General features: G+C 48.1%; 1 protein-coding gene across 1 annotated transcript; it reads left to right on the top strand.

Moving 5' to 3' along the window:
* The first annotated feature begins 624 nt into the window (after positions 1–624).
* LOC121563281 lies at positions 625–12,305 on the top strand. Its single transcript, XM_045214979.1, has 4 exons — positions 625–763; positions 8,958–9,329; positions 9,464–9,736; positions 11,787–12,305. The coding sequence occupies exons 1-4, from the start codon at positions 685–687 to the stop codon at positions 11,906–11,908; spliced, it is 846 nt and encodes a 281-aa protein (XP_045070914.1). The 5' UTR covers positions 625–684; the 3' UTR covers positions 11,909–12,305.
* The last annotated feature ends 2,139 nt before the right edge of the window (positions 12,306–14,444 follow it).

Here is a 14,444-nt window from a genome sequence, read left to right as displayed (position 1 = left end):
TCTATATCCATCCAGGATACCTGGGCCAGGTCAATTAGGAAGGCCTCCTCGCTAAAGTGTTTTAGGGAGCGTTTGACAGTGATGAGGGGTGGTCGTTTGACCGCGGACCCGTTACGGACGCAGGCAATAAGACAGTGATCGCTGAGATCCTGGTTGAAGACAGCTGAGGTGTATTTAGAGGGTGTGTTAGTCAGGATGATATCTATGAGGGTACCCATGTTTACGGATTTAGGGTTGTACCTGGTAGGTTCGTTGATAATTTGCGTGAGGTTGAGGGCATCTAGCTTGGATTGTAGGATGGCTGGGGTATTAAGCATATCCCAATTTAGGTCACCAAGCAGTACAAACTCTGAGGATAAATGGGGGGCAATCAATTCACATATGGTGTCCAGGGCACAGCTGGGGGCTGAGGGGGGTCTGTAGCAAGCGGCAACAGTGAGAGACTTATTTCTGGAAAGGTGGATTTTTAGAAGTAGAAGCTCAAACTGTTTGGGCACAGACCTGGATAGTATGATAGAGCTCTGCAGGCTATCTCTACAGTAGATTGCAACTCCACCCCCTTTGGCAGTTCTATCTAGACGGAAAACTTTATCATACAAACAGTTACAGGAAATTATACTTTTCAGCACAGCTCACTTTCATTTGTGCTGACAAACTCAGATCATTATTGTTGTAAAAAGGAAGATGGCAAAGGTTTTGATGGCCTCAAATTCAAAGACAGATTTATGGAACATTGTGAGTATTGCCCTCCTCATCGCTGCAGGTGAGATTTTTAAACACTCTTAAAAATAATTTGTATTTAAAATGTTATGGCAAGATTGATTAAAGGTCCAATGCAGCTGTTTTTTTATCTCAATATAAAATCATTTCTGGTAACAATTAAGTAACTTACTGTGATGTTTTTCAATCAAAATGGAAAAATAAATACAAATAATAAGCTTATTAGCAAAGACCAATTTGATCACACCAGGCAGGCCAAAACTCAATCTGACCAAAACAGGCAGACATTTTCACACAGCTCTTATTATTCCAACCTCATAGTGTGGAAATATATATAAAACACAGCGAAATCACGTTTTTGACTGCACTGGGCCTTTTAATGTTTAAATATCATGGCTAGTTACGGGTACAGACATTGGCACCCTTGATAAAGATCAATAACAAATATTTTTTCCACATTTTGTTACGTTACAGCCTTATTCTAAAATGTATTTTAAAAGTATTTCTCATGAATCTACACACAATACCCCATAATGACAAAGTGAAAACAGTTTGCAAAGTTATAAAAAATAAACAGAAATGCCTTATTTACATAAGTATTCAGACCCTTTGCTATGAGACTAGAAATTGAGCTCAGGTGCATCCTGTTTCCATTGATCATCCTTGAGATGTTTCTACAACTTGATTGAAGTCCACCTGTGGTAAATTCAATTGATTGGACATGATTTGGAAAGGCACACACCTGTCTATATAAGGTCCCACAGTTGACAGTGCATGTCAGAGCAAAAACCAAGCCATTAGGTTGAAGGAATTGTCCGTAGAGCTCCAAGACAGGATTGTGTCGAGGCACAGATCTGGGGAAGGGTACAAAAAATATTCTGCAGCATTGAAGTTACTGTTACGAACCCCGTGGCTTTAAACGTCTAGGGTGGATGGACATGAGACCGTAACATAATTCATGCAAATTATAAGCGTGACATGGAACAGTGAGAACAAAAACTACACGACAACCATAAACTACCGTCAAACATAAAAGGTTTATTTTTGAACACACGGTAAAGGTTTGGGAAAAAGGGCTGAGCAGGACCCAAGAAATGAAACTAGTGTAAAACACCCCTAAACTGATCTTGCCTGCCTCAAGAACTGCTAAGCTACTGCTAATCATACAAAAATTACAGTGGGTGGTCCGCTCAGGTCTATCTAGTGTTTTTAGACAATTTTCTTCCTACGGGTAATGTACGCCCAAGGGCAACTTGCTTAAATTCCCCTTTTCCCAGAAACACACAAAGTTACCAAACAGAGTAACCAGCAAATGAGTGAGTACACAAAACACAGGACACCACAGTATCCATACTCACATACGGAAATAGTCTCTCACAACAAACACAACTGACCGGCTTTTAAACAATGGGATGTGTGATTGAAAAACCAGAAACAGGTGGTGCAATGCAGAGGAATGTTCACTGATTGGTCCACCTTAGCAATCAGCAGACACCCCAACAACCACCAATCAGGAACATACAGGACACCTGTGATTAGGGCAGAAGGAGAGAAAAAAACACAAAAAGACACAGGATACCTGTATCCGTAACACTCCCACCCTTAAAAAGAACAAACCACAATGGTTTGCGACACACGTACCATCACAACACCCAAAATTCAAAGATCAACAGCATCCTGACGGGATAACAAAAAAAACAACCTAGATCTTTAAACACGAGACAAAGCATCTGCCAACACATTATCCGACCCCTTTTTGTGGCGGATCTCCAAATTATAATTTTGCACTACAAGTGCCCAACGCATAAGGCGTTGGTTTTGGTTGTACATCCGGTAGAGAAAAACTAAGGGGTTATGGTCAGTATACACTATCACTGGTAATGCACTGGAACCAACATAAACTTCAAAGTACTGCAGAGCTAACAACAAAGCTAGAGCTTCTTGTTCAATGGTGGAATAGTTTGTCTGACATTTGTTAAATTTCCGTGAAAAATAACAGACAGGATGGTCCACTCCACTCTGGTCCTGCTGTAGTAGAACAGCACCAGCACCTCTGGCACTTGCATCTACCTCCAGTTTAAACGGTCTTTCAAAATCTGGCGCAGCAAGAACAGGAGTACTACATAAGAGTGCTTTAGCAGTGTTGAAAGCAGTACTACAATCTTCAGACCATACAAATTTTCTCGCCGGACTGAGCAAATCCGTTAATGGAGCAACTACCGCAGATACATTTTTACAGAAACTACGGTAGTAGCCAACCATCCCTAAAAAGCGGCGTAGCTCTCTTCTGGTGGTAGGTGCGGGAAATGCATTTATAGCTGAGACCTTGGCATCTACAGGGCGCACCTGACCATGGCCGACCTGTTTACCGAGATGAGTAACAGTGGCCTTCCCAAACTCGCACTTTGCTAAGTTCAGGGTTAGAGAAGCGGCTGCTAGACGTTCACACACTACCCTTAGAGTGTTAACATGATCAGACCACTCAGTTGAATAAATTACCAGATCATCAAGGTAAGCACTACAATTAGGAACTCCAGCCAATACTGTGTTAACCAGGCGTTGGAAAGTGGCTGGTGCGTTCCGCATCCCAAATGCCATGACAGCATATTGTAGGAAGTGATCTGGGGTCACAAAGGCAGAGATGTCGGAGGCACGTGAGGTTAACGGCACCTGCCAGTAACCTTTTAGAAGATCTAGTTTGGTTACATAAGTAGCAGCACCAACAGTATCAATACAGTCATCCAGTCTGGGTAACGGGAACGAGTCGGGCACTGTGACAGCATTGACCTTCCGATAGTCCGTACATAATCTGGATGTCCCATCAAGTTTAGGAACCAGAATGCACGGAGAACTCCAAGGACTTGAACTTGGCATAGCCAGGTTATTCTCCAGCAAATAACCGACCTCATCCCTCATTATCTTTCTTTTAGAGACGTTGACACGATAAGCATGTTGCTTGATAGGTGCAGCGTTTCCAACATTAATGTCATGTTCTAACACATTTGTGCATGTAGGAACATCATTAAAAAGACATGGAAAGCTGTGTAATAGTCTCACAATATCATCTGACTGTCCGTTAAATGAATCAGGCTTGACGGGAGAGACAGCAGCATCTCTGAATTGGGCAATGTACGTTCAAAAACACTGAAATAGGAATCAACCTCTGACTCCCTAAACACAGGTACCAAGGTGATCTGTCTACTAATATCTAAAGTAGCAGATGCCACAGCTGGTGAGGACGGCTCACTAGAAGACATAGTATGAGCAGAGACTAACCTCGCTGTTTCTGCCTCCAGTTCCATTTTACGCATCTCCAGTTCTTGATCAAGCCTACGTGTCTCCAGTTCCATCTTACGCGTCTCCTGTTCTGCCTCTTGTTCCATTTTACGCGTCTCCTGTTCTGCCTCTAGTTCCATCTTATGCATCTCCAGCTTGTCTTGCCTGATTTGTGCCCGCTCTTCCGCCTCCATTTGGAGCCGTGTCGAGCGGACATCCATCCTAGCATCACTGTCAGTCAGTGGGGAGAGTGGGTCAAAACGGGGCAATGTGGCTGGAGCCTTAGCCTCGTCCTCAGACATCGATGGGTTTACAGGAGCAGCAGCCACATCCCCTACAGGAGCAGCAGACTCAGGCGGCGGTAACTCAAGCACTCGCTCGTTCAACAATATCTCTAACACTGCTTTCCTCACTTCGGCTTTCACTAAAACCCTTGATATGGGTACAGAAAATTGGTCAGCCAAAGCCTGTAGATCCACTCTACGGCAATTCTCAAAAACCTCCCACGTAGGGTTTTCCAAAAATGCATCCAACTCAAAAGTAGCCATCCTAAACTAGCAACACGAGCCGACGAATTCTGAACACAAAAAAAACAGGTAGTTACAGCTGCCAAGCTCAACACTGAACCAGACACTAACTAATTTGCATGAGTAGCATGGGTATCAATGAGATTGATCCCAGACGAGCCCCCACATTATGTTACGAACCCCGTGGCTTTAAACGTCTAGGGTGGATGGACATGAGACCCGTAACATAATTCATGCAAATTATAAGCGTGACATGGAACAGTGAGAACAAAAACTACACGACAACCATAAACTACCGTCAAACATAAAAGGTTTATTTTTGAACACACGGTAAAGGTTTGGGAAAAAGGGCTGAGCAGGACCCAAGAAATGAAACAATAGTGTAAAACACCCCTAAACTGATCTTGCCTACCTCAAGAACCGCTAAGCTACTGCTAATCATGCAAAAATTACAGTGGGTGGTCCGCTCAGGTCTAGCTAGTGTTTTTAGACAATTTTCTTCCTACGGGTAATGTACGCCCAAAGGCAACTTGCTTAAATTCCCCTTTTCCCAGAAACACACAAAGTTACCAAACAGAGTAACCAGCAAATGAGTGAGTACACAAAACACAGGACACCACAGTATCCATACTCACATACGGAAATAGTCTCTAACAAAATTACCAAACAGAGTAACCAGCAACTAAGTGAGTTAACAAAACACAGGACACCACAGTATCCATACTCACATACGGAAATAGTCTCTCACAACAAACACAACTGACCGGCTTTTAAACAATGGGATGTGTGATTGAAAAACCAGAAACAGGTGGTGCAATGCAGAGGAATGTTCACTGATTGGTCCACCTTAGCAATCAGCAGAAACCCCAACGACCACCAATCAGGAACATACAGGACACCTGTGATTAGGGCAGAAGGAGAGAAAAAACACAAAAAGACACAGGATACCTGTATCCGTAACAGTTACCAAGAACACAGTGGCCCCCTGGTGTGGGAGACCCCGAACCTGGAGAGGGGCTGACGTCTGGGTCTGGACTGGAACCGCTGACTGGAGCTGAACCCGACGACGGTGGAGCGAACTGCTCTGGCTCCGGAGTAGAGCCGCTGAACGGAGCTGGATCAGGCACCGGTGGAGCGGACTGCTCTGGCTCCGGAGTGGAGCAGCTAACCGGAGCTGGATCAGGCACCGGTGGAGCGGACTGCTCTGGCTCCGGAGTGGAGCAGTTGACCGGTGCCGGACCAGGCACCGGTGGAACAGGCACGGCCGTGCCGGACTGGACACACGCACCACTGGTCTGGTGCGAGGAGCAGGCACGGGCCGGACCGGACTAGGAACACGCACCACTGGCTTGATGCGAGGAGCAGGAACGGGCCGGGCCGGGCTGGCGACGCGCACCACTGGCTTGGTGCGAGGAGCAGGAACAGGCCGGGCCGGACTGGCGACGCGCACCACTGGCTTGATGCGAGGAGCAGGAACAGGCCGGGCCGGGCTGGCGACGCGCACCACTGGCTTGGTGCGAGGGGCAGGAACAGGCCGGGCTGGGCTGGAGACGCGCACCACTGGACGCGCACCACTGGCTTGGTGCGAGGGGCAGGAACAGGCCGGACCGGGCTGGCGACGCGAACCACTGCCTTGGTGCGAGGGGCAGGAACAGGCCGGACCGGGCTGGGGACGCACACCACTGACTTGGTGCGAGGGCAGGAACAGGCCGGGCCGGGCTGGCGACGTGCACCACTGGCTTGGTGCGAGGGGCAGGAACAGGCCGGGCTGGGCTGGCGACGCGCACTACTGGCTTGGTGCGAGGGGCAGGAACAGGCCGGGCCGGGCTGGCGACGCGCACCACTGGCTTGGTGCGAGGAGCAGGAACAGGCCGGGCCGGACTGGCGACGCGCACCACTGGCTTGATGCGAGGAGCAGGAACAGGCCGGGCCGGGCTGGCGACGCGCACCACTGGCTTGGTGCGAGGGGCAGGAACAGGCCGGGCTGGGCTGGAGACGCGAACCACTGGACGCGCACCACTGGCTTGGAGCGAGGGGCAGGAACAGGCCGGACCGGGCTGGCGACGCGAACCACTGCCTTGGTGTGAGGGGCAGGAACAGGCCGGACCGGGCTGGGGACGCACACCACTGACTTGGTGCGAGGGGCAGGAACAGGCCGGGCCGGGCTGGCGACGTGCACCACTGGCTTGGTGCGAGGGGCAGGAACAGGCCGGGCTGGGCTGGGCTGGCGACGCGCACTACTGGCTTGGTGCGAGGGGCAGGAACAGGCCGGGCCGGGCTGGCGACGCGCACCACTGACTTGGTGCGAGGGGCAGGAACAGGCCGGACCGGACCGGGCTGGGGACGCGCACCACTTCCTTGGTGCGAGGGGCAGGAACAGGCCGGGCCGGGCTGGCGTGCGCACCACTGGATTGGTGCGAGGGGCAGGAACAGGCCGGGCCGGGCTGGCGACGCGCACCACTGGCTTGGTGCGAGGGGCAGGAACAGGCCGGGCCGGGCTGGCGACGCGCACCACTGGCTTGGTGCGAGGGGCAGGAACAGGCCGGGCCGGGCTGGCGACGCGCACCACTGGCTTGGTGCGAGGGGCAGGAACAGGCCGGGCCGGGCTGCGAAGGCAGACTGGAGGTCTGGAGCGGAGAGCTGGCACAACCCGTCCTGGCTGGCTGCCCACTTTCGCACTACACGTGCGGGCCGCTGGCACAGGACGCACTGGGCTGTGCACGCGTACTGGCGATACAGCTCATGGAACTGGCGCAGGATATGCGGGACCGAGGAGGCATACTGGAGACCAGGAGCGTTGAGCCGGCACACCCCGTCCTGGCTGGATGCCCATCTTCCAAGCACAGGACGTACAGGACTGTGCCGGCGCACTGGCGACACAGTACGTAGCTCCGCATAACATGGAGCTTGCCCAGTCATACGCCTTCTCGCGTGAGTACGGGGAGTTGGCTCTGCTCTAACCCTAGGCTCCGCCAACCACCCTCTTAGCCCCCCAATTTTTTTTTCTTGGGGCTGTCTCTCGGGCTTCTTCCTCGACCGGCTTCCTCTGTGCTGCCGTTGCTCCTCTCCTGCCTGGGCATCTACCTTTGCCAATGGCCCTTTCCCCGCAAATATCTCCTCCCATGACCACCATTTGCCCACCTGTGACATGGCAATTCGCTCTTCCTGGGCACACTGCTTGGTCCTCGTTTGGTGGGATCTTCTGTCACGTTCGTTGATGAACGGGTCAGACCAAGGCGCAGCGTGATATGCATACATGTTTATTTACACAAATAAACACAGACAAAACAACAAACGAAACGAAACGTGAAGTCCAAGGTACACAAACAACATACCTCACACGGAACAAGATCCCACAACCCACTAGTGCCAATAGGCTGCCTAAGTATGGTCCCCAATCAGAGACAACGAGCGACAGCTGCTTCTGATTGGGAACCACACCGGCCAACATAGAAATAGACATACTAGATTCTACAACATAGAACTAACACAACAAGGAATACACACACCCTGACTCAACATATAAGCGTCCCCTGAGTCAGGGCGTGACAATCACAAGTCAGTCAAAAGGTGGCTAATAGGCTAGCACACGTGTCAAACACAAGGCCCGCGGGCCGAAAAGCTCTGACATACAGACAATACCAATATATTTTATAGCACGATACACCCTCCCAGTCTACATGACAAACAGCAGATGTGTGGAATAAGTCAAAAGGTGAGACTTGATGTATGAGAAAGGAGTATCTCCCATCCAGATAGCATTTGCTATAAAGACTGTTCTTATTGCATGGAAACCAGAGTTTGGCCCCCAAGACAAGGTTCCTCTCATCATTATCCATACCCGAGCCATCTCTCCCTGGTACCTTACATTACACAAACACCAACTCATTCTATGGAATACATGCTGTAGGTTTTATCACCAAACCATTCATAAATCAATTGTCAGCTCCAGATACCCCTATCTCAAATTAAACCCATGTCCTTGATCACATGCCTAGACTAGCTGCAGGGAGCTGGAGTAGAAACCATCCCTTTACAAAAACACAGCATTAGTAGAACAGTATATAATTATTAATTATTAATATTAAACAAGGCAGGTAAACATGTTAAATGTTAATTGTTCTCTCACACCTCGCAGGGGGACGGTGCACAAATTATGGAAAACGAGGTGACAATGATTTTGGAACCTTTCTTTTTTAGATTGTTTTTATCACTTGTTTAAAAAAAAAAAATCTCAGAGTAATTGTATTAGAATAAAATAATATAATTTCTCAAGTTTTTGGAGCATACAATAAATCTCAGTATTTGTATTATTTATTTGATGCAGTCTTTTTTGATCATCTTTATCAAGGCTGCCAATAATTTCAGACTGTATGTTGTAGGCTAAAAATATAATTTTTCTGGAATAGCCTCCATATACACTTTCTTTCTTAGGAGCCTGGGCCCAGAGTGTTACCCAGAGACCTGATGAGGTTGTGTATAAACTGGCTCAGGATGCCTCGTTTGACTGCCAGTTCATCCACACTCCAGACCAGCAGGTGGCAAAGAATCCCATTCTCTACTGGCATCAAATTACCAGTAGAGAAAGTAAGACCGAAATGACAAGACTGTGGCCTGACCCAGAGTTAATGTACAAGGATCGTGTGGAGGTTCTGGACAGTGACCGCAACTCACCAAACAGATCTGTACTTCTGAAGAATGTCCAGTGGGAGGATAGCTGTGGAAAGTATGAGTGTAAACTTTCTTATTGGGCCGCCGGACAAGCTAAGAGGACGAAAGGGAGCGGCGTTAAGCTGCTGATACATGGTAATGATACAATTTCTATGCTTTTGCCATGTTGTCCACTAATTGCAGTTTTTCATGTCCTATACCACACCATGTTAGGATACAAATGTATGTGTGTGTTTGTGTGTGTGTGTCTTTCTGTATGTCTAATACAGATTCCATGTTCTTTGGACTTGACCCTGAGAATAACACCAAACTCATGTGTGCTGTGAATGTTTCCCGGGATGATCGGTTTGTTTTATCCTTGAAACAAGACGGATATAAAGTATTCCAAAAGAACACGGATCCTCTTTACCCCAACATGCCACTGTCTATTACCCTGTCTGTGATCCTCCCCTTGGAGAAGGGCATGAACTATGAGTGTCAAATCCACCTGGGCTCCACCATGATAATGAGGCAGCCCTTCCAACAGCCGTTTGAGATGGCAGGTAGTGTTTTCTCATTACATACACAGACCTTTCAGTTACAGTGTGTCACATCTATATTCAAGTATATCATACAGTATACAGCCATTTGGGTCGGTGTATTGCAATGAAGTTTAACATTAACATTTACATTTACGTCATTTAGCAGACGCTCTTATCCAGAGCGACTTACAAATTGGTGCATTCAACTTATAGCCAGTGGGATAACCACTTTACAATATATTCTTTTATTTTTTTTCTTTCTTTGGGGTGGGGTAAGGGGGGTAGAAGGATTACTTTATCCTATCCCAGGTATTCCTTAAAGAGGTGGGGTTTCAAGTGTCTCCGGAAGGTGGTGAGTGACTCCGCTGTCCTGGCGTCATGAGGGAGCTTGTTCCACCATTGGGGTGCCAGAGCAGCGAACAGTTTTGACTGGGTTGAGCGGGAACTGTGCTTCCGCAGAGGTAGTGGGGCCAGCAGGCCAGAGGTGGATGAACACAATGCCCTCGTTTGGGTGTAGGGAAAGATCAGAGCCTGAAGGTACGGAGGTGCCGTTCCCCTCACAGCTCCGTAGGCAAGCACCATGGTCTTGTAGCAGATGCGAGCTTCAACTGGAAGCCAGTGGAGTGTGCGGAGGAGCGGGGTGACGTGAGAGAACTTGGGAAGGTTGAACACCAGACGGGCTGCGGCATTCTGGATGAGTTGTAGGGGTTTAATGGCACAGGCAGGGAGCCCAGCCAACAGCGAGTTGCAGTAATCCAGACGGGAGATGACAAGTGCCTGGATTAAGACCTGTGCCGCTTCCTGTGTAAGGCAGGGTCGTACTCTCCGAATGTTGTAGAGCGTGAACCTACAGGATCGGGTCACCGCCTTGATGTTAGCGGAGAACGACAGGGTGTTGTCCAGGGTCACGCCAAGGCTCTTCGCACTCTGGGAGGAGGACACAACGGAGTTGTCAACCGTGATGGCGAGATCATGGTACAGGCAGTCCTTCCCCGGGAGGAAGAGCAGCTCCGTCTTGCCGAGGTTCAGCTTGAGGTGGTGATCCGTCATCCACACTGATATGTCTGCCAGACATGCAGAGATGCGATTCGCCACCTGGTTATCAGAAGGGGGAAAGGAGAAGATTAGTTGTGTGTCGTCTGCGTAGCAATGATAGGAGAGGCCATGTGAGGATATGACAGAGTCAAGTGACTTGGTGTATAGCGAGAATAGGAGAGGGCCTAGAACTGAGCCCTGGGGGACACCAGTGGTGAGAGCACGTGGTGCGGAGACAAATTCTCGCCACGCCACTTGGTAGGAGCGACCGGTCAGGTAGGACGCAATCCAAGAGTGAGCCGCGCCGGAAGGAGGCAGAGAGAAATGAGTCAAAGGTAGACGTAGGGAGGTTGAAGTCACCCAGAACTGTGAGGGGGAGCCATCCTCAGGAAAGGAACTTATCAAGGCGTCAAGCTCATTGATGAACTCTCCAAGGGAACCTGGAGGGCGATAAATGATAAGGATGTTAAGCTTGAATGGGCTAGTGACTGTGACAGCATGGAATTCAAATGAGGAGATGGACAGATGGGTCAGGGGAAAAATAGATAATGTCCACTTGGGAGAGATGAGGATTCCTGTGCCACCACCCCGCTGACCAGATGCTCTCGGGGTATGCGAGAACACATGGTCAGACGAGGAGAGAGCAGTAGGAGTAGCAGTGTTTTCAGTGGTAATCCATGTTTCCGTCAGCGCCAAGAAGTCGAGGTACTGGAGGGTAGCATAGGCTGAGATTAACTCTGCCTTGTTGGCCGCAGAACGGCAGTTCCAGAGGCTGCCGGAGACCTGGAACTCCACGTGGGTCGTGCGTGCAGGGACCACCAGGTTAGAGAGGCAGCAGCCACGCGGTGTGAGGCATTTGTATAGTCTGTGCGGAGAGGAGAACAGGGATAGACAGAGGCATAGTTGACAGGCTACAGAAAATGGCTACAATAATGCAAAGGAGATCGGAATGAAATGAACTAACTCTCACTCCATATCTACAGTATCACTCAATGACTGACACAACCCTATGTTTGCTCCTCGTGTTTTTCATCAGTAGAGAAGGTGCTTCCTCAACCAGTTTTCCTGTTTGTGGCCATCCTCCTGGTCCCCATCACCGTGCTCCTGGCTCTGCTCACAGCCCTTCTTGTCCTATGCAGATCAGACAGGAGACAGTAAGACTGACGGCTCCACTGGCTCATTTTACCACACATTGAAAGCCATTCATGAAAGTGGTGGATGTTTTAATTATTTTCTGTCGTTCTTTTATCAAATCAAGTTTTTCGTCACACTCTTATTTGTTTTGTTATAAAATTAACTTTACAATGTGATGAGAGGAATTGTAACTATTTTGCTTCCTCACTGTGGTTTTCACATCCTTCTTTAAGTACCTTGTTTCTTATGCCCAAAAGGGGAAAAACATTTTAAAAAGAATGTAGTCATTCAGATTAAAGAGCCTTTTTCATAATCACTATCAATTTCATTACTGCAAAAAGCTTTAGTATTAGAGGTAGCTCTGAACCTGTGGACACTGACAGGTATTGAGAAGATAATCTTGATGATAATCTTGATAATCTTGTTTTATGTAAAATTTGTCTTCAAACAAGTTTATCAAGATTATTCAGACCCTTTGCTATGAAATTGAGCTTATGTGCATCCTGTTTCCGTTGATCATCCTTGAGATGTTTCTACAACTTTATTGGAGTCCACCTGTGGTCAATTCAATTGATTGGACATGATTTGGAAAAGCACACACCTGTCTATATAAGGTCCCACAGTTGACAGTGCATGTCAGAGCAAAATCCAAGCCATGAGGTCGAAGGAATTGTCCATAGAGCTCCGAGACATGATTGTGTTGAGGCACAGATCTGGGGAAGGGTACCAAAACATTTCTGCAGCATTCAAAGTCCCCAAGAACACAGTGGCCTCCATCATTCTTAAATGGAAGAAGTTTGGAAGGGCCTTGGTCAGGGAGATGATCAAGAACACAATGGTCACTCTTACAGAGCTCTAGAGTTCCTCTGTGGAGATGGGAGAACCTTCCAGAAGGACAACCATCTCTGCAGAACTCATCCAATCAGGCCTTTATGGTAGAGTGGCCAGAAGGAAGCCATTCCTCAGTAAAAGGCACATGACAGACTGCATGAAGTTTGCCAAAAGGCACCTAACGACTCTCAGATCATGAGAAACAAGATTCTCTGGTCTGATGAAACCAAGATTGAACTCTTTGGCCTGAATGCCAAGCGTCACGTCTGGAGGAAACCTGGCACCATCCCTAAGGTGAAGCATGGTGGTGGCATCATCATGCTGTGGAGATGTTTTTCAGTGGCAGGGACTGGGAGACTAGTCAGGATCAAGGGAAAGATGAACAGAGCAAAGTACAGAGAGATCCTTGATGAAAACCTGCTCCAGAGCACTCAGCACCTCAGACAGGGGTGAAGGTTTACCTTCCAACAGGACAACGACCCTAAGCACACAGCCATGACAAAGCAGGAGTGGCTTCGGGACAAGTCTCTGAATGTCGTGAACCCGATCGAACATCTCCATGCAGCAACTCTCCCCATCCAACCTGACAGAGCTTGAGAGGATCTACAGAGAAGAATGTGAGAAACTCCCTAAATACAGGTCTGCCAAGCTTGCTGCGTCATACCCAAGATGACACAAGGCTGTAATCGCTGCCAAAGGTGCTTTAACAAAGTACTGAGTAAAGGGTCTGAATACTTACAGTACCAGTCAAAAGTTTGGACACACCTACTCATTCAAGGGTTTTTCTTTATTTTTACATTGTAGAATAATAGTGAAGACATCAAAACTATGAAATAACACATATGGAATCATGTAGTCAGCTGAAATGTGTTAAACAAATCAAAATATATTTTATATTTGAGATTCTTCAAATAGCCACCCTTTGCCTTGATAACAGCTTTGCACACTCTTGGCATTCTCTCAACCAGCTTCACCTGGAATGCTTTTCCAACAGTCTTGAAGGAGTTCCCACATATGCTGAGCACTTGTTGGCTGCTTTTCCTTCACTCTGCCGTCCGACTCATCCCAAACCATCTCATTTGGATTGAGGTTGGGGGATTGTGGAGGCCAGGTCATCTGATGCAGCACTCCATCACTCTCCTTCTTGGTAAAATAGCCCTTATACAGCCTGGAGATGTGTTGGGTCATTGTCCTGTTGAAAAACCAGATGGGATGGTGTATCGCTGCAGGATGCTGTGGTCACCATGCAGGTTAGTGTGCCTTGACTTCTAAATAAATCACAGACAGTGTAACCAGCAAAGCACCCCCACATCATAACACCTCCTCCTCCATGCTTTACGGTGGGAACTACACATTTGTTCACCCACAACGTGTCTCACAAAGACAAGGCGGTTCGAACCAAAAATCTCCAATTTGGACTCCAGACAAAAGGACAAATTTCCACCGGTCTAATGTCCATTGCTCGTGTTTCTTTGCCCAAGCAGGTCTCTTCTTCTTATTGGTGTCCTTTAGTAGTGGTTTCTTTGCAGCAATTTGACAATGAAGGCCTGATTAACACAGTCCCCTCTGAACAGTTGATGTTGAGATGTGTCTGTTACTTGAACTCTGTGAAGCATTTATTTGGGATGCAATTTCTGAGGCTGGTAACTCTAATGAACTTATTCTCTGCAGCAGAGGTAACTCTGGGTCTTCCATTCCTGTGGCGGTCCTCATGAGAGCCAGTTTCATC

The sequence above is a fragment of the Coregonus clupeaformis genome, unplaced genomic scaffold (genome assembly GCF_020615455.1).
Source record: "Coregonus clupeaformis isolate EN_2021a unplaced genomic scaffold, ASM2061545v1 scaf0347, whole genome shotgun sequence".
NCBI lineage: Eukaryota > Metazoa > Chordata > Actinopteri > Salmoniformes > Salmonidae > Coregonus > Coregonus clupeaformis.
Note: the sequence above shows the minus strand (reverse complement) of the source record. Positions and strands in the feature narration are given on the sequence as shown.